Source organism: Rhinoderma darwinii, chromosome 7, assembly GCF_050947455.1.
Source record: "Rhinoderma darwinii isolate aRhiDar2 chromosome 7, aRhiDar2.hap1, whole genome shotgun sequence".
NCBI lineage: Eukaryota > Metazoa > Chordata > Amphibia > Anura > Rhinodermatidae > Rhinoderma > Rhinoderma darwinii.
In genome coordinates, this window is record NC_134693.1 from 139,061,112 (window position 1) to 139,085,876 (window position 24,765).

The following is a 24,765-nucleotide window of genomic DNA, read 5'->3' on the forward strand; positions in this document are numbered from 1 at the left end:
TGCTGGTGGAGTCACTGTGTACATACATTACATTACTTATCCTGTACTGATCCTGAGTTACATCCTGTATTATACTCCAGAGCTGCATTCACTATTCTGCTGGTGGAGTCACTGTGTACATACATTACATTACTTATCCTGTACTGATCCTGAGTTACATCCTGTATTATACTCCAGAGCTGCACTCACTATTCTGCTGGTGGAGTCACTGTGTACATACATTACATTACTTATCCTGTACTGATCCTGAGTTACATCCTGTATTATACTCCAGAGCTGCATTCACTATTCTGCTGGTGGAGTCACTGTGTACATACATTACATTACTTATCCTGTACTGATCCTGAGTTACATCCTGTATTATACTCCAGAGCTGCACTCACTATTCTGCTGGTGGAGTCACTGTGTACATACATTACTTATCCTGTACTGATCCTGAGTTACACTCCAGAGCTGTACTCCCTATTCTGCTTGGAGAGTATTGTAATGTATGTACACAGTGACTCCACCAGCAGAATAGTGAGTGCAGCTCTGGAGAATAATACAGGATGTAACTCAGGATCAGTACAGGATAAGTAAAGTAATGTATGTACACAGTGACTCCACGAGCAGAATAGTGTGTGCAGCTCTGGAGTATAATACAGGATGTAACTCAGGATCAGTACAGGATAAGTAATGTAATGTATGTACACAGTGACTCCACCAGCAGAATAGTGAGTGCAGCTCTGGAGTATAATACATGATGTAACTCCGGATCAGTACAGGATAAGTAATGTAATGTATGTACACAGTGACTCCACCAGCAGAATAGTGAGTGCAGCCCTGGAGTATAATACAGGCAGTAACTCAGGATCAGTAATGTAATGTATGTACACAGTGACTCCACCAGCAGAATAGCGAGTGCAGCTCTGGAGTATAATACAGGATGTAGTCATGCATTTACAAAGTGACATATATATATATATTAGTGTTCAAAAGGTGGACATGCCCTTTAAATAATGCAACCATGATTTTGTAATCCGGTTTTAGGGTATGCCAGAATTTACACGTCTTTCTACAGGGCTCACCAGTTAGAGGCAGGAACAGGATGGCAGTAGCTTCCCCTTGTCTGATAATATCATATGTTCTCCACTCCCTTCCTGTAGTGTAATGAAGTTGTAGCAAATTATTGGTCCACACATCATTCTGCTTAGATCAGGTTCCTTCACAACATAATATGGTCCATGTAGTTTTGTTCCTATGGGCAGTGGCTAATTTCCCTAGGGATTAATCCACATAATGGACTCATGAGATTAAATACAACCTTTAAGGGTCTCTTCACATTCAGTGGCCTTTACGGTCAGGCAGCATAAGGGTCAATAAAGTTCCAACCCACCTCTCTCCATTGACCTGTCCAGTCTATACCGCGGTTATACCTTATACAGCAGCGATCCAAAAGCGGTTCCGCTGGTATTTATGAAGCACGCAGGTATAATCTGGGTAATGTATTTGATACCATAGGCTTTGCTGGTAAACTGGTAGAGTGAACTGCAGTGTGGATTCTTCAGTCGCCCGGTCACTCGGTCTGTCCTTTCTGCTTGGCCAACGTCTTCTTAAGTTCCTTCAGGTTCTCGGTAAGGAGTTCCACCTCGTCCAGCCGTCCACTGTGCTTGGCGTCAAATATGTACGCCTTGATGTTATCGATCTGTTGTAGGAGCAGATCTTCCTCAATCACCTCCTCATTGGCTCCTAAGTCATCGGGCTCCTCAAAAGGATTCCCCGTGCCGGCTCCCTCCCCCTCCTCAAATGGGTTGTTTGGACCCTGTGGCTTATTGTCATGTTCCGGTGACGTTTCAAAGGGATTGGAAGCGGCTTGTGTGACCTCATGGCTGCTCCCCGCTTCATCTTCTGGATTGTTCTCATCATCCTCATCAAATGGATTGTATTCCTTGTTGCCGTTCTGCCGGATGTGGTCTGAAGGGGCCGATTCTGCCTCATCTTCTGCATCCTCAAAGGGATTTAAGGGCACAGGTTTGCTAGGGAGTAGAGGAGAGATGCGGAAGTTGAGGACCGGTCTCGGAGGACTTTGAGGCGGTGCTGGTTGGACAGGGATGACGTCTTGTCTGGGAAGCTGCAGATCTAGTGCTGCCGTGTGTTTATCCTGCCACCCCGTCACCTGTCGATGGTCTCTGAAGTCCAGCGAGTGGGCTCTGCTGTGCTGGGACAAGCTCTTTTTCTGCTCTCGGCTTTCCTCCCGCTTTCTAAGCACCTCCAGCTGTTCTCGCTGCATCTCCTCCTCTTCTGCTAGCTTGTTGGACATCCGAATGGCCGTCTCCACCTGCTGCTGGTCGTATTCGTCCTGCAGTTGTCTCAGGTTTTCTTCCAACATCTGAACCTCGTCCGCACGTCCGGCCACTTGAGCCTGCTGGATGTAGGAAGTGATGTTCTCGATTTGTTGGAGGAGGGGGTCAGAGGTCTCTCGATTTCGAGGAACACCAGAGGTTGGTAACCATCCCTCCACCTTCCGAATACGACCCGTCTGCTGGAGCTCTCCATTCAAGGCTTCAGAGGACCGCGGGAGGGCGTCTTTTTTCTTCTCATCTCTTCTCCTCTGTACTTCAAGAGCAGCCTGCCGGAAAAAGATATGCAATTTTTAAAAAATGTGTATGTTTTTAGTTCCTACTATTTGAAAGATCTCTGCTTGCTGTCAGTAACGGGAAACCTTTACAGCCACAGTCTGGAAACCTATCCTACACATGTCCTGCTTGAATAGTTGCATGGTTCGCTACAGTGTGTTAGCGCTGTGCACCCTTGTCAGTTGGAAGTTATCAGGATTGTGTAAACAATGACTCTCAACAAGCAGAGATTTTGAAAACTGCAAAAAATTCAAAGATAAAGTATATAAGAAAATTTCCAAACTTACTATACAATAGTTGATCTTTGTTTACATAAAATTATAAACCCCCTTTAAGTTGAGCATATTTGCAATGATAATTTGGGGGGGTACCCAAACTGATGATGATGATGATGTCTATGGTGACTTTATTCTATTGCTTGTAATATTTATTGAATTATCTTAAATTTTTCTGAACTGGACATAACTTGATCGATTCCCATAATCCTGTGCGGTCATGTATCCCAATTTGCATGCAAAAACGTCAGTAATCCCACAAGATGTATAAAACTGTAAACCCGCCATTGTACGCTGGACATTAAGGGCTCGTCCACACGTAACGGAATTGCAGCAGAAAATTTCTGCAGCGTTTCCGCTAAGGGTCAATGCACACGGTGTATTAAGTGCGGTTTTGCTGCGTGTATTTGCAGCGTAATACGGTACCAGCATAGTCAATGAGATTCCAGGTAATATGTCCACGCTGCAGTATTTTTAGGACGTAAATTGACCCAAAGTGCGTATTTTCGGAACCGCATGTCAATTTAGCTCGCGATTCCGCTTGCGAATTTTATCCCTGTAGTTCTGCAGAAATACGCAGCAAAACCTGCAGTATGAAAACTCCGCGATTTACGCAGCATCGAAAAACGCATAAAAATAAAAAAAACGCGCCTTCCGGTGTGTTTTTCTCCTGCAAATTTCTTGTGGTTTTGCTGCGTATTTTCCGCAGCAAAATACGCAACGTGTGCATGCAACCTAAAACTAGAAGAAATTCCGCTGCGGAAAAGCTGCACCATTTCCTGTGTTTTTTACTGCAGAAAATGGTGCAGATTTTTCTGTTTTCCTCAATGTTGGGGGATGGTGACGTCTCCTCTAAAAAACGCAGCAATTCAGTCCACTTTCCGCAGCAGGACACGCTGCAGAACAAAAAATAAGCACCGCAGGTGAATTCCGGGACGGAAATTTTACGCAGCGCGTGGATGAGATTTGTCAGATCTCACCCACTTTGCTGCTACCGTATTCCGCTGTATATTTTCCATCCGCAATTCCGTTACGTGTGGACGAGCCCTAAAGGAGTAAAATCTCACCAGTCGTTCTCGTTGTAGTTTCTGCTCGTTCTCCTGTCTCCGTTTTTCCTTTAACTCTTCATACTTCTCCTTAGTTGGCAGTGACATTAAACCTAACAGTTTTTCCTAAGGAAATAAAAAAGGTCGGTCACGTCACAAAAACGACATGGGGGTCAAACCATGAATTGGGATGACTATAGTGGGATTCTTGCAACTTTTACTCCAATAGGAAAATATTGAAGTTTTGCAACAGTCGTGATTTTACGGCAAACAAAATTGTCGCCATGGAGTCCTGGCCTATCGGAATGAAAAGGTGACTTACCTGCACAAACAATGTCGCCGAGTATCTGATCATCTTCTGCAGCCGTAGATTCTTGGGGTGGGGTTTGGGTTCTTCATTCAATCCCAGGATTAGTATTTTCTTACTAAGGCCGATGGGAAAAAAAAAAGAAAAGAAAAATAAATAATATTAAGAATTCTAAATGACAGAATTGTGTAAAATAATACGATTAGAAACGCTGATGCTATGAATGAGTTAAATTTTTTTAGGCAAATAATTTGCATGGGTATTTCAATCCTTCTTCGGACACCCCAGGATGGAAGCACACTGATCAATTCTGCATCGAAGGCTTTGTATGCGCTATTTTTTGGGTCAAAACGACGGACACCATGCCCGAACCCAAAGGATTGCATTATAAGTTGATGGGGTCCATTGGGTGCTGGTGGTATCCGTCGTATGACTGATCCAGCAAAATGAACAGAAGCCATAATGCAAATGTGAACACAGCTATAGACAAATGTAATATTCAATTCTATAGGATGTGAACGTTTCCATATATTTACACTAGAAAAGCCATCTAGGCCTCTGATCGGTGGAGGTTTAACCCCCGGGACCCGCACCGATCATCAGAATTAAGGGGCTGGAGTGCCACGTCACCTTCGGGGGTTACGGCGGATCACCCATACAGACCGTTGTACTGGGTACTGCAGCCACAGCCAACCATAGAGACAACATGGTGTAAATAATAAAGGGCACACGGCGGTCCGATCGAGAATTGTAACAATGATTGGTAAAACCCCCATCCACATGTAGCAGGAAACATTGGCGCGGAATTAAGGGCATGCTGTGGATATCCGAATCCTAAGCATGACAATTCTGCTGCGCATTCGTCGCGGATTTTAGGCTAAGTTCACATTAGCGTTAGTCTACGTTTACCATTTATCCGTCAGAGGAAGAGAGGATCGAAAGATTAAAACGGAAAGTAACGGTTCCGTTAGACTCACCATTGATTTCAATGGTAATTATTTTGTTTCAGTTGCTTTCCGTTTGTCCCCGTTCGCTAGGTTTCCGTTTTTTTTTGACGGACACAAAAGTGCAGTCTGCAGAACTTTTGTTTCCGTGAACAAAAAAACAGAAAGGTAGCGATTGGAGAGAAATGGAAAGCAACCGAAACAAAAGAATTACCAATGAAATCAATGGTAAGTCTAACGGAACCGTTACTTTCCGTTTTAATCTTTCGATCCTCTCTTCCTCTGACGAGGAGGTAAACGTGGACTAACGCTAGTGTGAAAGAAGCCGAACCCTTTGCAATGTATAGGGTAAAATATGCACCTAAATCCACAGGCATCATGGCGTGGTTTGCTAAAAAAAATAAATCTGCAGCGAAACAAGTCGGCAGCGTGGTCACGTATTCAGGATTTGCCATAGGCTAATCCAACATAGGTTATTAAAAGACTCTGCTGCAGTGAATCTGCACTTGGATGAGCCCCATTGCAAAAAAAGGGTAACTAAATGTGTGTCAAACTTCTGACATGCCATAGTGACATGTCAGAAGTTTTGATCGGAGGGGGTCTGAGCACGGAGACCCCCACCAATCGCTAAAACGAAGCAGCAGAAGCGCTTCTCTGAGCACTCAGTCGCTTAGTTTGTGTTCGGCTTTTTCCGGAAAGCCGGTGTATCTGTGTACGGGCTCATAGACTTTCTATTGGGTCCGTACTCTGATACATTGATTTCCGGAAAAAGCCGAATAGACACGAAGCGCCTGAGCGCTCACACAAGCGCTTCTGCTGCTTCGTTTTAGCGATTGGTGGGGGTCTCCGTGCTCGGACCTCCTCCGATCAAATCTTCCGACGTCAGAAGTTTGTCAAACATTTAGCTACCCTTTAATGGGGCTAATCCGCTGCTTTTCCATGGGAATTCCACGCAAATAATGAGCGTGCTGCCGACTTTAAAATACGCAGCGCGGTCAATAGTCCACATGGATTTTTTCCGCTGCATGTGACCGTGGTATAAAATGATCCACGCCGAAATCCTCATCATGTCCTGAATGTGTAAACACGGCGGTCATGCGCGGTGCTGGACCAGCGTCCTCCCTGCACAGAGCAGCCTCCATGCATTTGGGGTACAAGACAGCGTTCTCCCTGCCCCCACAGCAGCGTCACGTCTCACCTCAGAGCATCTATTAACTCATAGAGTTTCTGCACCTCGATCCTCAGGTTGTTGGCATGGTCCAAATTGTAGGTTGTCTCGCCAGCGCTGCAGATTAAAATAAACACAAAACATGTTGCAGACTGTTTGTCAGATAATTACCCCTTGTCACATATTGGGGGAGGGCAGGAGAGATGCAGCGCAGCCTCCACTACCACCCACATCCATTGCATTCACCAGCCAGTGTTTCTTTTTGTAAAGAATTTGTTTAAAGGAATAAAACAGATATCAGAGAATGACGATCACGCGCCAAACACAGCAGAGGGATCATCGCCATTCAGAGGCAGAGTAAGAAATCAGAAAAAGTCCTTTATGAGCGGCGCATGTAATAGATATATACGGGTGTCAGGGGTCCGGCTGCTGAGATTCTGAGGACAGGTTGTTGTTGGTCACAGCCATTCACAGAGAATCAGCTAAGCATGCAGAGTTACTATCTATAGCTATGAATGGAAACTCCCAAGAATTTAGGATTGTTTGGGGTCCCACTACTCTCTGTTTGATATCCTATTTACATGTAACAAAACACTCATTTGAAAGAATCACTCAAAAATGATTGGACGAACTTTATAGATTGTGCCATTCTGATGTATTCAGGGGCCTTCTCATCCACCCTCTCCATACAGAGTCGGAGTCTCTGCAACAAACAAAAAAAGTGTAATTGTCAGCGTGTCATTATCCTGCACCCCAAGTGTCAGCGTGTCATTATCCTGCACCCCAAGTGTCAGCGTGTCATTATCCTGCACCCCAAGTGTCAGTGTATCATTATCCTGTACCCCAAGTGTCAGTGTATCATTATCCTGTACCCCAAGTGTCAGTGTATCATTATCCTGCACCCCAAGTGTCAGTGTATCATTATCCTGTACCCCAAGTGTCAGCGTATCATTATCCTGCACCACAAGTGTCAGCGTGTCATTATCCTGCACCCCAAGTGTCAGCGTATCATTATCCTGCACCACAAGTGTCAGTGTATCATTGTCCCGTACCCCAAGTGTCAGTATATCATTATCCTGCACCCCAAGTGTCAGTGTATCATTATCCTGTACCCCAAGTGTCAGTGTATCATTATCCTGCACCCCAAGTGTCAGTGTATCATTATCCTGCACCCCAAGTGTCAGTGTATCATTATCCTGTACCCCAAGTGTCAGCGTATCATTATCCTGCACCACAAGTGTCAGCGTGTCATTATCCTGCACCCCAAGTGTCAGTGTGTCATTATCCTTTACCCCAAGTGTCAGCGTGTCATTATCATTTACCCCAAGTGTCAGCGTATCATTATCCTGTGCCCCAAGTGTCAGTGTATCATTATCCTGTGCCCCAAGTGTCAGTGTATCATTATCCTGCACCCCAAGTGTCAGCGTGTCATTATCCTTTACCCCAAGTGTCAGTGTATCATTATCCTGTACCCCAAGTGTCAGTGTATCATTATCCTGTACCCCAAGTGTCAGTGTATCATTATCCCACACCCCAAGTGTCAGCGTATCATTATCCTGTGCCCCAAGTGTCAGTGTATCATTATCCTGCGCCCCAAGTGTCAGTGTATCATTATCCTGCACCCCAAGTGTCAGTGTATCATTATCCTGTACCCCAAGTGTCAGTGTATAATTATCCTGTACCCCAAGTGTCAGTGTATAATTATCCTGTACCCCAAGTGTCAGTGTATCATTATCCTGCACCCCAAGTGTCAGTGTATCATTATCCTGTACCCAAAGTATCAGAGTGCCATTGTAGCAAACTAATAAAAATGTCATAACCCCAAAATATATGGATGCCAGAAAAATGTTTCTGCTTGTCTACATATCGGACATGAGCAGCACCCTCACCGCAGAAGGTTTACCTGGTACACCTTGACAATTTCCGGTGTGTGGTCTTTCTCATCCATTTGCATTTCCCGCTTTAGTAGCGTGTCCTTGCAGTGCTGACAGCAGCGGATCTTATCATCGTCTTTCTCATCCAGGACGGAGCTGACGCTGCTAAGGCTGCTGATGCTGCCCCGACGGGAGGTCTGAGCACTAGTGTTAGGGGATAAGTTGGGGCTGCCATGGGTAGAGACGGAGTGTTTGCTGGCACTAGTTAATTTATCTGTGAAGAGAAAAGCAAGACAAAAAGTATTAATAAAACAGAACCCTCGAATGTATTATTATAGCCCTGACATGGGACTGTTTGTTGTGTAGGTTAGAGATATACTGTATACAGGGAGATCCCCCGGACGGGAATACAGAATAATTCAGGAATAAACGGACCACACAGCGTGACGTATACCAGGGACACAGATAAACCACCAAGGCCAAATGGTTTTACATCTTACTGGCAAATGGAATGGTGATCAGCTCCGTGCATCGCTTGCACATGATGGACCCACAAAGCCGGCAATGGTGTCGCCTGTTGCGGATGGTGAATTTGTTCCCGCAGTCTGGACAGAAGGGCACATCTTGGTCGCTCACCCACGGCACCACAGACCGCTCTATGGCTGAGAGAAAAGCAAAACAAATTAAAGGGGTCGTCTGACAATGATGGATATCAAATGTCATCAATCGGTTAACGGGGTCCGTCCATTGCGACCTCAATGAAGCCGAGTGCGAGGAAGCCCAGCATCCCCTTTGTCTGGTCTCCTATGTGGCCCTACTCCTGATCTAACGCTGTCTGGGAACTGCAACACATTCTCTTAACCCCTTAGTGACCAGCCCATTTTAGGCCCTAATGACCAAGCTATTTTATACATTTTTCTATAGTCGCATTCAAAGAGCTATAACTTTTTTGTTTTTCCGTCGACATCGCTGGATGAGGACTTGTTTTTTGCGGGATTAGTTGTACTTTTTAATGGCACCATTTTAGGGTACATATAATTTTTTGATTAACTTTTATTAACTTTTTTTTGGGGGGGGATAGAAAAAAACCCTGAAATTCCGGCATTGTTCTATGCGTTTTAAATTGACGTCGTTCACTGTGCGGCGTAAATAACATGTTACCTTTATTCTATGGGTCGGTACGATTACGGCGATACCACATATGTAGAGTTTTTTTTATGTTTTACGACTTTTGCACAATAAAAACACTTTTGAACTAAAATTATTTGTTTTTGCATCGTCGCTTTCCAAGAGCCGTAATTTTTTTATTTTTCTATCAATCTAGTGATGTTTTGGGCTTGTTTTTTGCGGGACGAGACGTAGTTTTGATTGGTACTGTTTTGGGGTACGTGGGACTTCTTGATTAATTTTTATGACGACTTTTTTGGGGGGCAATGGAAAAAAAGAGCAATTTTGCCATAGTTTTTTGCGTTTTTTTTTTTACGGTGTTCACCTTGCGGATTAAATTACATATTAACTTTAATTGAGTCATTACGGTCGCGGCGATACCACATATGTGTACTTTTATTTTTTTACACTTTTACTAAATAAAACCACTTTTTATGGGAAAAAATTGATTTTTTTACTGTAATTTTTATTTCACATTTATTACTTTTTTTTTTTAGTCCCACTCGGGGACTTTACTATGTGATCTTCAGATCGCTGCTATAATGCTCTGGTATACTTTGTATACTAGAGCATTATTGCCTGTCAATGTAAATCTGACAGGCAATCTATTAGGACGTGCCTCCGGCGTCCTAATAGGCATATGTCCAGGGCAGACCTGGGGGCTTTTATCAGGCCCCCGGCTGCCATGACACCCCATCGGAGACCCGCGATTGCATTTGCGGGCCGCCGATGGATGAGAGAGAGAGCTCACTCCCTCTGTAATCAAGTTAAATGCCGTGGCCGCTATTGACGGTGGTATTTAACGGGTTAAACGGGCGCGATCGAAGTAAACTTTGATCGCGGTTGTCGCAGCAGGAGCTCGGCTGCCATCAGACAACAGAGCCCCGGCTCCAGCCTGCACGGGACACCCGTGCAGGACTTAGATTGGGCCACCGTGAAAAGGCGTATTGGTGGTCACTAAGGGGTTAAATAGTGCAGGAATAGCCTACACAGAGCCGTGTTGGGAGCGGCGCAGTATAGGAAAAAAGCCGCCCACAGTGGAGATCCCAATGGTCGAGCACCCAGAAGATCAGACATTAATGGCAGATCCTATTGATCAGTTATCAGAATACCCCTTAATCCCAATACCCATTGCAATCATTCGGGAAGTAGATCCGGCGTACCTCTTATCCTGGCGGACTCCGTATTGGTGCGATCAAACGATGTTAGCTAGAGACAAATAGGAAGAGTTAATGACAATCCTTTCTCCCCGCTGATCCAAATATTCAATGTAACCGTCGGGAAATCGGATTCTAACTGATCAGAGCGTCCAAGGCCGGACTTATATTGGATGGCGCCCGATGTGGTACCTTTTTGGCGCCCCCTGCTGCTCCATATGGTGTATGGTCATACAGTGTACAAATAATCATAGCAAACACTGCAGAATAAAAAGCACCGTACAGTGCCATATGTTACCGCCACCCCTATATGCCGCAAAACTAATATACTGCACAAGTAAATACCACCAAATAATAAATGTCTGATCAGTGAGGGTCCGACCGCTGGGGCCGCCACCGATCCTGAGAATGGCTGACCTGGCCATCCCTGTGTGCTCCATATGAGAACTGCGCACACTCGGCCACAGCTCCATTCACTTTCTATGGGGAGATAGCGCTCGGCAACCCCATAGAAAATGAATGGAGCGGTGGCGGTCAGGTAAGATTGTCCTCGAGATCGTGGGGGTCCCGCCGATCGGCCTCTCAATGATCAGATATTTATTACCTATCCTGTGTTTTCCTTGCATTACATTTACAGGGAGGGCAGAGCATAAGAAGGCAGCAGTTGAAATCAATAGACATCCGGGCTGTCCGAGAAATCCGAGCGGTCTAAACCCCGATAAAACTCACCTTTTCTAGGCGTATAATCAGCTTGTTGACTTCCACCACGTAGTGATCAATTCTAGCAGCTCGGTGCCTCTTAAAGTCGGACAGGTGACTCCGCAATGCCCCTGAGAAAAGCCAAAAGAAAAAAAAAAAAAACTTTAAAAGAAAAACCCACCCAAATAAGTGGAGACGACGAGATGCAAGAGAGCACCCCAATAGCAAAAGGGTGGAACACGCTGGAATATCATCATCCTTTATGTATCTACCACCGGCCTATCACACGGCCCCATATCATAAGCCATATCGGGGAGTCATAGCTGCCACATCTGCCGGACATCTGTGCTCCGGTTCTACCAGTAGGGCGATTCCCTATTGTGATGTTGCTACCAGAAGCGCTCCCACAAACTTTAAATAAAGGGGTTCACAACGTATATTTAATGCTGGCACACAGGCCGGGGTGCAGTTTTCGAATATACACCCCAACCTGATTCTTGGCACAGACGTGGCATTGCTTCCGTGCAGAGTCCAATACTCAAGTCGGCAGACGTAGAATCGGGGCTGGGTGTATATTAGAAGCTGCCCCCATCCCAGCTCCAGCCGCCCCCCATCCCAGCTCCAGCCGCCCCCCATCCCAGCTCCAGCCGCCCCCCATCCCAGCTTCAGCCGCCCCCCATCCCAGCTCCAGCCGCCCCTCATCCCAGCTCCAGCCGCCCCCCATCCCAGCTCCAGCCGCCCCTCATCCCAGCTCCAGCCGCCCCCCATCCCAGCTCCAGCCGCCCCCCATCCCAGCTCCAGCCGCCCCTCATCCCAGCTCCAGCCGCCCCTCATCGGGGCAGCATTAACAGTATTAGTACATTCAACTTACCGATCTCCTGTGGGTCCCACATACAGGGGTCCACTCCTCCGTAGCTGAATGCCTCATAGCGATCCTGGGATCCACCCTCGGCCCGATCACCTCCATCCTTCTTCAGCAGTTTGTTTTTTGCTTTCTTAGCAATTTGAACCAGATCTTAAAGAGAAGACACAAAATTAAGACGGACCCCAGGCCGTAGCTCGAAAACTTGTCATTTGATATGAGATGATGAATTGTAGGCGATAGGGACTGTGTAAGATATAAGGATGACGTTGGCTCAACTTGCTGGACGAAACCATTAATTCAGGAATACGGCACGTGACCACCGAGGCCTCTGATTGGCTGCAGCAGTCACATGCTGAAGCCCTGGATACTCGGGGGAAAGAGGAGGTCAGTACTGTTTTTTTTTATTTTTATAACACTTGCAGCAGTTTGTAAAAAATGTTGGATAACCCCTTTAAATGGGTTGTCCAGGATTAGAAAAACATGCCCGCCTGGAGGCGCTGCCAGTGTAACCTAATGAGTGTATATGATGCATCAAATAACAAAACATGGCGGCTTTCTTCCAGAAACAGCGCTACACCTGCCCACAGGTTGGGTGCGGTATTGCATCTCAGCCCCATTCACTTCAATGGAACTGAGCTGCAATACCAGACACAACCCATAGACAGGTGTGGCGCTCTTTCTGGAAAAAAGCCGCCATGCTTTTTTGTTTGACGCATCATATACACTGTCGTCAGATTACACCGATCCCGGGAGTGCTGCAGTCCTTCAGCGGTCAGATGCCATAATATTTTTAGCTGTATGTCCCCTTTTTCTTTCTGTATGGTCCCTGATCTTCCAGTAGTGTCATTCCACACTGACCCCAGTATTTAAAGCGACAGATCATATATTGGAAACGAAACACTCACTTTTGAGTTGGCCCTTTACATCCCTGTCCTCACTGGAATGCTCCTCTTCATAATGACACTGCAGCTGGTAAAAGGACTGAAGATCCTTCAGGCACAGGGGGCACAGGAAACCTTCTCGAACTTCGCCTTGTTCATCAAACGGGGCATTGTACTGCGCCGCCATGAGTAACCCGGGCACCCCCGACCTCTACAACGAGGCTGAAGTAACTCAAGAAACTCTGCAACTCCCTCAGACAAACCTGCGGAGACAGAAAGTGAAACATCCGTCATCGGACCGGGAGATCCCTGCAGGTTCTAGGACCAGTCATGGCTGTTACATATGTCCTGGTTGGGCATTTAGGCCTCTGCCTGGGGCTCTCATCTAGTAGCCGGAGCATAGGGGGTGCTGCAAAGAGCGTGGTCCAGAGAACAGACCCCCAATCATATCACAGGGCTTCATTGGGAGAAGCTGATCTCAGGGGGGTCCTGCAGTCCCCTAGGGGTGTACAGAGGTGGGCGACCTCTATAAAGAGTCATTTACCCTAAAAATCATCTGATTCCTTTTAGGTAAAGTAGTAAAAAATTATATTTAGACGTTTCTTAGTAGCCAAGTCTCTGGGAAAGCTGGGTGGTAGCCAATATGGCCGTCGTTACAGCTCCCAGGGGTGGTGTCATCTGGATTTTTTAGGGACCTGAACAGCAAACCTGCCTGGATATGTGGTAAGTACAGGAGCGGGGGAATCTATAAAGGCATAACCAAGCAGATTTACCATTCAGGGGCGTGGGAAAGCTGGGTGATTGTCCGGGGAGAGCGGTAATGACGGCTATTACAGGTGAAGACAAATTGTAGTCGGGGGGGGGGGGGGAATAAAAGAAATACTGGAAATGTGAACCGCGGACCTCAGAAAGTCCACCAATAAGAAACGGCAGTGACATCCCATAATACAGAGGGAACAAACAGAAGACCCCCGACTAGTGGTCTCATACTGGTTATTAAAGGGCCACACACGACAAGAGGCCTCACTCTCTCCAGTCACAGAGCTGTCTCTCCATACACCCTCACTCTCTCCTGTCACAGAGCTGTCTCTCCATACACCCGCACTCTCTCCTGTCACAGAGCTGTCTCTCCATACACCCGCACTCTCTCCTGTCACAGAGCTGTCTCTCCATACACCCGCACTCTCCAGTCACAGAGCTGTCTCTCCATACACCCGGACTCTCTCCAGTCACAGAGCGGTCTCTCCATACACCCTCACTCTCTGCAGTCACAGAGCTGTCTCTCCATACACCCGCACTCTCCAGTCACAGAGCTGTCTCTCCATACACCCGCACTCTCCAGTCACAGAGCTGTCTCTCCATACACCCGGACTCTCTCCTGTCACAGAGCGGTCTCTCCATACACCCGCACTCTCCAGTCACAGAGCTGTCTCTCCATACACCCGCACTCTCTCCTGTCACAGAGCTGTCTCTCCATACACCTGCACTCTCTCCAGTCACAGAGCTGTCTCTCCATACACCCGCACTCTCTCCAGTCACAGAGCTGTCTCTCCATACACCCGCACTCTCTCCTGTCACAGAGCTGTCTCTCCATACACCCGGACTCTCTCCTGTCACAGAGCTGTCTCTCCATACACCCGCACTCTCTCCAGTCACAGAGCTGTCTCTCCATACACCCGCACTCTCTCCAGTCACAGAGCGGTCTCTCCATACACCCGCACTCTCTCCAGTCACAGAGCTGTCTCTCCATACACCCGCACTCTCTCCAGTCACAGAGCTGTCTCTCCATACACCCACACTCTCTCCTGTCACAGAGCGGTCTCTCCATACACCCGCACTCTCTCCTGTCACAGAGCTGTCTCTCCATACACCCGCACTCTCCTGTCACAGAGCTGTCTCTCCATACACCCACACTCTCTCCAGTCACAGAGCTGTCTCTCCATACACCCGCACTCTCTCCAGTCACAGAGCTGTCTCTCCATACACCCACACTCTCTCCTGTCACATAGCTGTCTCTCCATACACCCGCACTCTCTCCAGTCACAGAGCTGTCTCTCCATACACCCGCACTCTCTCCAGTCACAGAGCTGTCTCTCCATACACCCACACTCTCTCCTGTCACAGAGCGGTCTCTCCATACACCCGCACTCTCTCCTGTCACAGAGCTGTCTCTCCATACACCCTCACTCTCCAGTCACAGAGCTGTCTCTCCATACACCCTCACTCTCCAGTCACAGAGCGGTCTCTCCATACACCCGCACTCTCTCCAGTCACAGAGCTGTCTCTCCATACACCCGCACTCTCTCCAGTCACAGAGCTGTCTCTTCATACACCCGCACTCTCTCCAGTCACAGAGCTGTCTCTCCATACACCCGCACTCTCTCCTGTCACAGAGCTGTCTCTCCATACACCCGCACTCTCTCCAGTCACAGAGCTGTCTCTCCATACACCCTCACCCTCCTGTCACAGAGCGGTCTCTCCATACACCCGCACTCTCTCCTGTCACAGAGCTGTCTCTCCATACACCCTCACTCTCCAGTCACAGAGCGGTCTCTCCATACACCCGCACTCTCTCCAGTCACAGAGCTGTCTCTCCATACACCCGCACTCTCTCCAGTCACAGAGCTGTCTCTCCATACACCCACACTCTCTCCAGTCACAGAGCTGTCTCTCCATACACCCGCACTCTCTCCAGTCACAGAGCTGTCTCTCCATACACCCACACTCTCTCCTGTCACATAGCTGTCTCTCCATACACCCGCACTCTCTCCAGTCACAGAGCTGTCTCTCCATACACCCGCACTCTCTCCAGTCACAGAGCTGTCTCTCCATACACCCGCACTCTCTCCAGTCACAGAGCTGTCTCTCCATACACCCGCACTCTCTCCAGTCACAGAGCTGTCTCTCCATATACCCGCACTCTATCCAGTCACAGAGCTGTCTCTCCATACACCCGCACTCTCTCCAGTCACAGAGCTGTCTCTCCATACACCCGGACTCTCTCCTGTCACAGAGCTGTCTCTCATACACCCGCACTCTCTCCAGTCACAGAGCTGTCTCTCATACACCCGCACTCTCTCCTGTCACAGAGCTGTCTCTCCATACACCCGCACTCTCTCCAGTCACAGAGCTGTCTCTCCATACACCCTCACCCTCCTGTCACAGAGCGGTCTCTCCATACACCCGCACTCTCTCCTGTCACAGAGCTGTCTCTCCATACACCCTCACTCTCCAGTCACAGAGCTGTCTCTCCATACACCCTCACTCTCAAGTCACAGAGCTGTCTCTCCATACACCCGCACTCTCCTGTCACAGAGCTGTCTCTCCATACACCCACACTCTCTCCAGTCACAGAGCTGTCTCTCCATACACCCGCACTCTCTCCAGTCACAGAGCTGTCTCTCCATACACCCACACTCTCTCCTGTCACATAGCTGTCTCTCCATACACCCGCACTCTCTCCAGTCACAGAGCTGTCTCTCCATACACCCGCACTCTCTCCAGTCACAGAGCTGTCTCTCCATACACCCGCACTCTCTCCAGTCACAGAGCTGTCTCTCCATACACCCGCACTCTCTCCAGTCACATAGCTGTCTCTCCATATACCCGCACTCTCTCCAGTCACAGAGCTGTCTCTCCATATACCCGCACTCTCTCCAGTCACAGAGCTGTCTCTCCATACACCCGCACTCTCTCCAGTCACAGAGCTGTCTCTCCATACACCCGCACTCTCTCCAGTCACAGAGCTGTCTCTCCATACACCCGCACTCTCCTGTCACAGAGCGGTCTCTCCATACACCCGCACTCTCTCCTGTCACAGAGCTGTCTCTCCATACACCCGCACTCTCTCCAGTCACAGAGCTGTCTCTCCATACACCCTCACCCTCCTGTCACAGAGCGGTCTCTCCATACACCCGCACTCTCTCCTGTCACAGAGCTGTCTCTCCATACACCCTCACTCTCCAGTCACAGAGCTGTCTCTCCATACACCCTCACTCTCAAGTCACAGAGCTGTCTCTCCATACACCCGCACTCTCCTGTCACAGAGCTGTCTCTCCATACACCCACACTCTCTCCAGTCACAGAGCTGTCTCTCCATACACCCGCACTCTCTCCAGTCACAGAGCTGTCTCTCCATACACCCACACTCTCTCCTGTCACATAGCTGTCTCTCCATACACCCGCACTCTCTCCAGTCACAGAGCTGTCTCTCCATACACCCGCACTCTCTCCAGTCACAGAGCTGTCTCTCCATACACCCGCACTCTCTCGTCACAGAGCTGTCTCTCCATACACCCGCACTCTCTCCAGTCACATAGCTGTCTCTCCATATACCCGCACTCTCTCCAGTCACAGAGCTGTCTCTCCATATACCCGCACTCTCTCCAGTCAGAGCTGTCTCTCCATACACCCGCACTCTCTCCAGTCACAGAGCTGTCTCTCCATACACCCGCACTCTCTCCAGTCACATAGCTGTCTCTCCATATACCCGCACTCTCTCCAGTCACAGAGCTGTCTCTCCATACACCCGCACTCTCTCCAGTCAGAGCTGTCTCTCCATACACCCGCACTCTCTCCAGTCACAGAGCTGTCTCTCCATAAACCCGCACTCTCTCCAGTCACAGAGCTGTCTCTCCATACACCCGCACTCTCTCCAGTCACAGAGCTGTCTCTCCATACACCCGCACTCTCTCCAGTCACAGAGCTGTCTCTCCATACACCCGCACTCTCTCCAGTCACAGAGCTGTCTCTCCATACACCCGCACTCTCCAGTCACAGAGCTGTCTCTCCATACACCCGCACTCTCCTGTCACAGAGCGGTCTCTCCATACACCCGCACTCTCTCCAGTCACAGAGTTGTCTCTCCATACACCGTCACTCTCCTGTCACATAGCTGTCTCTCCATACACCCGCACTCTCTCCAGTCACAGAGCGGTCTCTCCATACACCCGCACTCTCCTGTCACAGAGCTGTCTCTCCATACACCCGCACTCTCCAGTCACAGAGCTGTCTCTCATACACCCGCACTCTCCAGTCACAGAGCTGTCTCTCATACACCCGCACTCTCTCCAGTCACAGAGCTGTCTCTCCATACACCCGCACTCTCTCCAGTCACAGAGCTGTCTCTCCATACACCCGCACTCACTCCAGTCACAGAGCTGTCTCTCCATACGGTCTCTCCATACACCCGCACTCTCCAGTCACAGAGCTGTCTCTCCATACACCCGCACTCTCTCCAGTCACAGAGCTGTCTCTCCATACACCCGCACTCTCTCCAGTCACAGAGCTGTCTCTCCATACACCCGCACTCTCTCCTGTCACAGAGCTGTCTCTCCATACACCCGCACTCTCCAGTCACAGAGCTGTCTCTCCATACACCCGCACTCTCTCCTGTCACAGAGCTGTCTCTCCATACACCCGCACTCTCTCCAGTCACAGAGCTGTCTCTCCATACACCCGCACTCTCTCCAGTCACAGAGCTGTCTCTCCATACACCCGCACTCTCTCCTGTCACAGAGCTGTCTCTCCATACACCCGCACTCTCCTGTCACAGAGCTGTCTCTCCATACACCCGCACTCTCTCCAGTCACAGAGCTGTCTCTCCATACACCCGCACTCTCTCCAGTCACAGAGCTGTCTCTCATACACCCGCACTCTCTCCAGTCACAGAGCGGTCTCTCCATACACCCGCACTCTCCAGTCACAGAGCTGTCTCTCCATACACCCGCACTCTCTCCAGTCACAGAGCTGTCTCTCCATACACCCGCACTCTCTCCAGTCACAGAGCGGTCTCTCCATACACCCGCACTCTCTCCTGTCACAGAGCTGTCTCTCCATACACCCGCACTCTCTCCTGTCACAGAGCTGTCTCTCATACACCCGCACTCTCCAGTCACAGAGCTGTCTCTCATACACCCGCACTCTCTCCAGTCACAGAGCTGTCTCTCCATACACCCGCACTCTCTCCTGTCACAGAGCTGTCTCTCCATACACCCGCACTCTCTCCTGTCACAGAGCTGTCTCTCCATACACCCGCACTCTCCAGTCACAGAGCTGTCTCTCATACACCCGCACTCTCCTGTCACAGAGCGGTCTCTCCATACACCCGCACTCTCTCCAGTCACAGAGCTGTCTCTCATACACCCGCACTCTCTCCTGTCACAGAGCGGTCTCTCCATACACCCGCACTCTCCAGTCACAGAGCTGTCTCTCCATACACCCGCACTCTCCAGTCACAGAGCTGTCCCTCCATACACCCGCACTCTCCTGTCACAGAGCGGTCTCTCCATACACCCGCACTCTCTCCAGTCACAGAGCTGTCTCTCATACACCCGCACTCTCTCCAGTCACAGAGCTGTCTCTCCATACACCCGCACTCTCTCCAGTCACAGAGCTGTCTCTCCATACACCCGCACTCTCTCCAGTCACAGAGCTGTCTCTCCATACACCCGCACTCACTCCAGTCACAGAGCTGTCTCTCCATACGGTCTCTCCATACACCCGCACTCTCCAGTCACAGAGCTGTCTCTCCATACACCCGCACTCTCTCCAGTCACAGAGCTGTCTCTCCATACACCCGCACTCTCTCCAGTCACAGAGCTGTCTCTCCATACACCCGCACTCTCTCCTGTCACAGAGCTGTCTCTCCATACACCCGCACTCTCCAGTCACAGAGCTGTCTCTCCATACACCCGCACTCTCTCCAGTCACAGAGCTGTCTCTCCATACACCCGCACTCTCTCCAGTCACAGAGCTGTCTCTCCATACACCCGCACTCTCTCCTGTCACAGAGCTGTCTCTCCATACACCCGCACTCTCCTGTCACAGAGCTGTCTCTCCATACACCCGCACTCTCTCCAGTCACAGAGCTGTCTCTCCATACACCCGCACTCTCTCCAGTCACAGAGCTGTCTCTCATACACCCGCACTCTCTCCAGTCACAGAGCGGTCTCTCCATACACCCGCACTCTCCAGTCACAGAGCTGTCTCTCCATACACCCGCACTCTCTCCAGTCACAGAGCTGTCTCTCCATACACCCGCACTCTCTCCAGTCACAGAGCGGTCTCTCCATACACCCGCACTCTCTCCTGTCACAGAGCTGTCTCTCCATACACCCGCACTCTCTCCTGTCACAGAGCTGTCTCTCATACACCCGCACTCTCCAGTCACAGAGCTGTCTCTCCATACACCCGCACTCTCTCCAGTCACAGAGCTGTCTCTCCATACACCCGCACTCTCTCCTGTCACAGAGCTGTCTCTCCATACACCCGCACTCTCCAGTCACAGAGCTGTCTCTCATACACCCGCACTCTCTCCTGTCACAGAGCGGTCTCTCCATACACCCGCACTCTCCAGTCACAGAGCTGTCTCTCCATACACCCGCACTCTCCAGTCACAGAGCTGTCCCTCCATACACCCGCACTCTCCTGTCACAGAGCGGTCTCTCCATACACCCGCACTCTCTCCAGTCACAGAGCTGTCTCTCATACACCCGCACTCTCTCCTGTCACAGAGCGGTCTCTCCATACACCCGCACTCTCTCCTGTCACAGAGCGGTCTCTCCATACACCCGCACTCTCCAGTCACAGAGCTGTCTCTCCATACACCCGCACTCTCCTGTCACAGAGCGGTCTCTCCATACACCCGCACTCTCTCCAGTCACAGAGCGGTCTCTCCATACACCCTCACTCTCCTGTCACAGAGCTGTCTCTCCACACACTCTCCTTCTTAATATCTCACCGTGATCGTCTCTTACCCCCAGTTATTTGTGTCCCTCCCTCTTCCTCCGCCGGACGCCATAGCTGTCACTCCCGGAATCGATAGCTCGGCGTTTGATCCTATGCAGCCTGACAGAGGCAGAGAGAGCGGAGCGCCGAGCAATAGATTGTCAGGTCTGAAAGCAGATGTCTGATTCATATAATATGGTAATGATAAGATTCTTATTATTATTACTATCATTATTATTACTACTACCACCAATATTATTATTATTATTATTATTATTATTATTATCACTACTACTATTATTATTGCTGCTGCAGAATATTGTAACATGTTTATTAATGTCAGTGTATTATTTTATGTTATTTGTCATCATGTTTGTATCTTTGGTATATGGTATGGGTGTATGTATACAGTGTATATATATATATGATCCAGGATATAATGGCGCACACCGCAGCAGAGAAGCCTTTTGAACAATACGAATAGTCCTGTAATTCTCCTGGGATTTTTCCTCAGTTCACCGCAACCACAAACTGCGATTCTTTTAAAGGGTGAAAACACAACCAGGTATTAGTATTGCTCCAGTGCAAAGTAAAATATAGGGGGGTAGACACAAAGTGGTTTCTTATTTTAGAAGTATTGGAGCAATTAAAATTAATTTTTGCTAAATTCTACTTACCCTTCAATCATACTGACAAGCCTAGGAGTAATGGAGGATGACAATCCACATATAGAGGTACGCCGGGACACTGTACTCGCCCGACTTGAGTTTCTGCTAATTTCGGCTTCTTCTGATTCTGAAGAAGGGTTAATAAATATGACACACAGTTCATATATTAAAATTTCTGACATCATTTTGCCACATTTTTTGGCTGGGATACGTCAAACAACCCTGACATTAGAGTGCAGGTGGAGAATTTTATATAACATGTATAAGTTTGTGCCCCCTTCACTTTTAATGGTTGTAGATAGCAATATCATGCGCAGGTGCTGAGTTTGTCATTTGGCACAACTCATGGTGGCATTACGATGTTATCAGTGGTGTTACATAGGACTGCAGGTAGAGTTAACACCCGATGCAAAAGATACAGCCCCAAAAAGTTAAGTAACACATTCAGCTCTGCTACATCTGTATTCAGGGCCGCACCTGCCATGAGGCGACGTGAGCCTGCTGCCTCAGGTGGCGCCACCTTGCTAAAAATGGGGGCGACATTTTGTTGCACTTTGAGCCAGAGACAGGTTGGGCATCGGAGGGGCGTCGTAGGGGATCAGGGCAAGGCGGCACTTATTTAGCAGACATGCACCACGATAGGTGCACATCCGCTAGAACACTCCTCTCTGACCAAGCACGCACCGCCAGATAGGAGCAGGTCAGCAGCAGGAGGAGCAGAGCAGCCTGTGATTTGTAAGGTAAGGCTGACAGAGCGCCGCTTACGGGGGGGGGGTCTTACTGCAAGGGGGGGTCTGAGCATCTTGCTGACAGCAGAGGGCTCTATGGGGGCCCTCAGCAGTCAGATGCTCAGACAACCCCCCCTCGCAGTATAGTAAATACTGACGGCTCTATGGGGGGGGGGTATTCTCCCCCCACAGAGCCCTCCGCTGTCAGCAAGATACTCAGACCCCCCCCCCCTTGCAGTATAATTCCCCCCAGCATCAGCCAATCACTTTTAAATTAGTGGGGGCAAGAGGCTGAGAGCAGTATAATACTTCCCCATAGAGCCCTCGGCAGTCAGATGCTCAGACCCCCTTGTAGTTTCATTTCCCCCATAGCGCCCTCGTTATTATATTGCAAGGGGGGGGGGGTGTCTGGCGGCTTCAACTGTAACTGAATTTTTAAAAAACTTCTGAGATGTCATAGTGACATGTCAGAAGTTTTGATCGGTGGGGGTCAGAGCACTGAGATCCCCACCGATCGAAGCGGCAGAAGCGTTGTGCCTCTTAGTTGCTGATCATCTTTCCTCGGAGCAGTGTACGGGCTCATAGACTTATTGAGCTCGTACACCGCTCTGAGAAAAGCCGATCAGAAATTCAGCGGCACAACGCTCACCCGAGCACTTCTGCCGCTTCATTTTAGCGATCGGTGGGGTCTCAGTGCTCGGACCCCCACCGATCAAAACTATGACATCTCAGAAGTTTTTTAAAAGTTTAGTTACACTTTAAAGGAAAGGTGCTATAATTTTTATTAGGAGTCCCTGCTTTAGCTCTTTCTGGCACACAGGACCTCCCAGATGCGCTAGAATTATTAATATCTATTGATACTTCCGGTTCATCTCTAGGTCCTGTGCGCCACAATAGTATTGACCTCCAGTTTCTATTGCGGCACAGGGGAGAAGACAGAAGACCGCTGGACTTGAGTACACGTTTTTTTTTATTTTCATACTGCTAATTTTTGTTTTGCAGGTTCCACTGGACCGTTGGGACTACGTCGAAGATTCGTTGGACCACCGCGATGATTTACACATTAAAAAAAATAAAAAATGTAAATGGTCAAAGAGGTTTGTGTGGGGGAGTTTTTATTTAAATAAAACAAAATTCCTATGCCTCTGTTTTTTTTATACTTTATTAGCGCCTTATTAATGGCAGGTGTCTGTTTGACAACATCCATTACTAAGGCTGGAGCTTAGTGTTAGCCAGTAAAAAGGCTAAGACTAACCCCCCATTATTACCCCGGTACCCACCACTACCAGGGGTACCGGGAAGAGCCGGGTACAATCCAGTACCTGACCATCTGTAACGATGGATGTGCGCCGGGGCGGCCGCAGGCCGGTATTATGGAACTGGGAAGGGACAAAAACCGTGGGCATTCCCACCCTGGTAATGCGAGGCTGCTGCTGCTGTGTTGTGTCTGGCTGGTTATAAAAAATAGGGGGGGACCCACGTCTTTTTAAAAAAAAAAAAATTTGAAAAAAACTTTGTGGGGTTCCCCTATTTTTCAGCCAGATACAACACAGCAGCAGGCTAGCATTACCAGGGTGGGAAGGCCCACGGTTTTTGTCCCTTCCCAGCCTAATAATACCAGCCTGCGGCCGCTCCGGTGCCCGAGCATCACTACAGATGGTCGGGTGCTGGATCGTACCCGGCACTTCCCTGTACCGCTGGTGGCGATGGGTACCGGGTAATAATGGGGCGGTTAGTGATAGCCTTTTTACTGGCAAACACTAAGCCCCGCCTTAGTGATCGAATGCTGTCAATCAGACAACTGCCGTTACTAAGGCGCTATAAAGTATAAAAAAAAACACAGGCAAAAGAAAATATTTTTAATTGAACTAAAAACTCCCCCACGCAACCCTCTTTTACTATTTTATTTTAAAAAAAAACATAGATCATGGAAGTAGTCCAACAAATCCACGACTTAGTCCAGCGGAACCTACCAAAAAAAAGTAGCAGTATGAACATTTTTGTAGTGTGAATGATCCATCAGAGTTTGGCTACTTGGATTTCTTATGATTTTTTTTGCGGATGGAGGGAGGGGGGGGGCGCCATTTTAATTTTCGCCTCAGGCAGCAGGAAAGCTGGAATCGGCCCTGTCTGTATGTCTTGTATTCTACAAGGTTATTACTAACTGGTGATCTGTATCACTAATCTGTCTATATTCATAGTGACAAAGGATTATGCAAATCATCGCAGGCATCATTCCCATATTAATTTGCGCTTTATTTGTGGCCCGACCATTATCTTGTGTATTATATACCGTATCAGGCGTGAATGGATCCCGATTAACGCATCAAAGTCAAGCGCATCGACAGAAGATGATCCTGAACTGCGGGTGGTATAATGTGAATGGTAGGGGGTTGTAAGGAAATTAATATGGGGGGGGGGGCGCCTTGTTCCTGTTCTCATAATTCTATCTTTATAATTTATATCCTAGCGCTGGTCGGAGGCTTCATTTTATTTAATCATTGGCAGTATTAATAAAGTGAATAGTGCCCCCAAATTAAAAAATAATAGACTGAGAAACATATTTACTATTAGGGTATTTTCGACTGAAAAAGCAGAACGCCTCCAAACATCTGCCCATTGATTTCAATGCGAAAAACGGCG

At 48.6% G+C, this 24,765-nt stretch overlaps 1 protein-coding gene across 1 annotated transcript; it reads right to left on the reverse strand.

The window, feature by feature from the left end:
• Window positions 1-796: 796 nt before the first annotated feature.
• On the reverse strand, window positions 797-20,857 carry RBSN (rabenosyn, RAB effector). The gene is made up of 12 exons (XM_075832425.1): window positions 20,756-20,857; window positions 13,023-13,261; window positions 12,124-12,267; window positions 11,283-11,383; window positions 10,560-10,605; window positions 8,730-8,891; window positions 8,259-8,503; window positions 6,988-7,058; window positions 6,386-6,472; window positions 4,259-4,361; window positions 3,958-4,062; window positions 797-2,608 (listed from the first exon to the last, which is right to left on the reverse strand). Exons 2-12 carry the CDS (start codon window positions 13,183-13,185, stop codon window positions 1,556-1,558), a joined length of 2,280 nt encoding a protein of 759 aa, XP_075688540.1. The 5' UTR covers window positions 13,186-13,261; window positions 20,756-20,857; the 3' UTR covers window positions 797-1,555.
• Window positions 20,858-24,765: the final 3,908 nt, after the last annotated feature.

What these genes read in the sequence shown, in the direction of transcription:
- RBSN (XM_075832425.1), bottom strand. Translation starts at nt 13,185, where the DNA reads ATGGCGGCGCAGTACAATGCCCCGTTTGATGAACAAGGCGAAGTTCGA. An exon ending in TGTAAAGGGCCAACTCAAAA is followed by an intron (nt 12,268 to 13,022) that starts GTGAGTGTTTCG and finishes CTTCTCTTTAAG; the next exon opens with ATCTGGTTCAAATTGCTAAG. An exon ending in AAATTGTCAAGGTGTACCAG is followed by an intron (nt 7,059 to 8,258) that starts GTAAACCTTCTG and finishes TGTTTGTTGCAG; the next exon opens with AGACTCCGACTCTGTATGGA.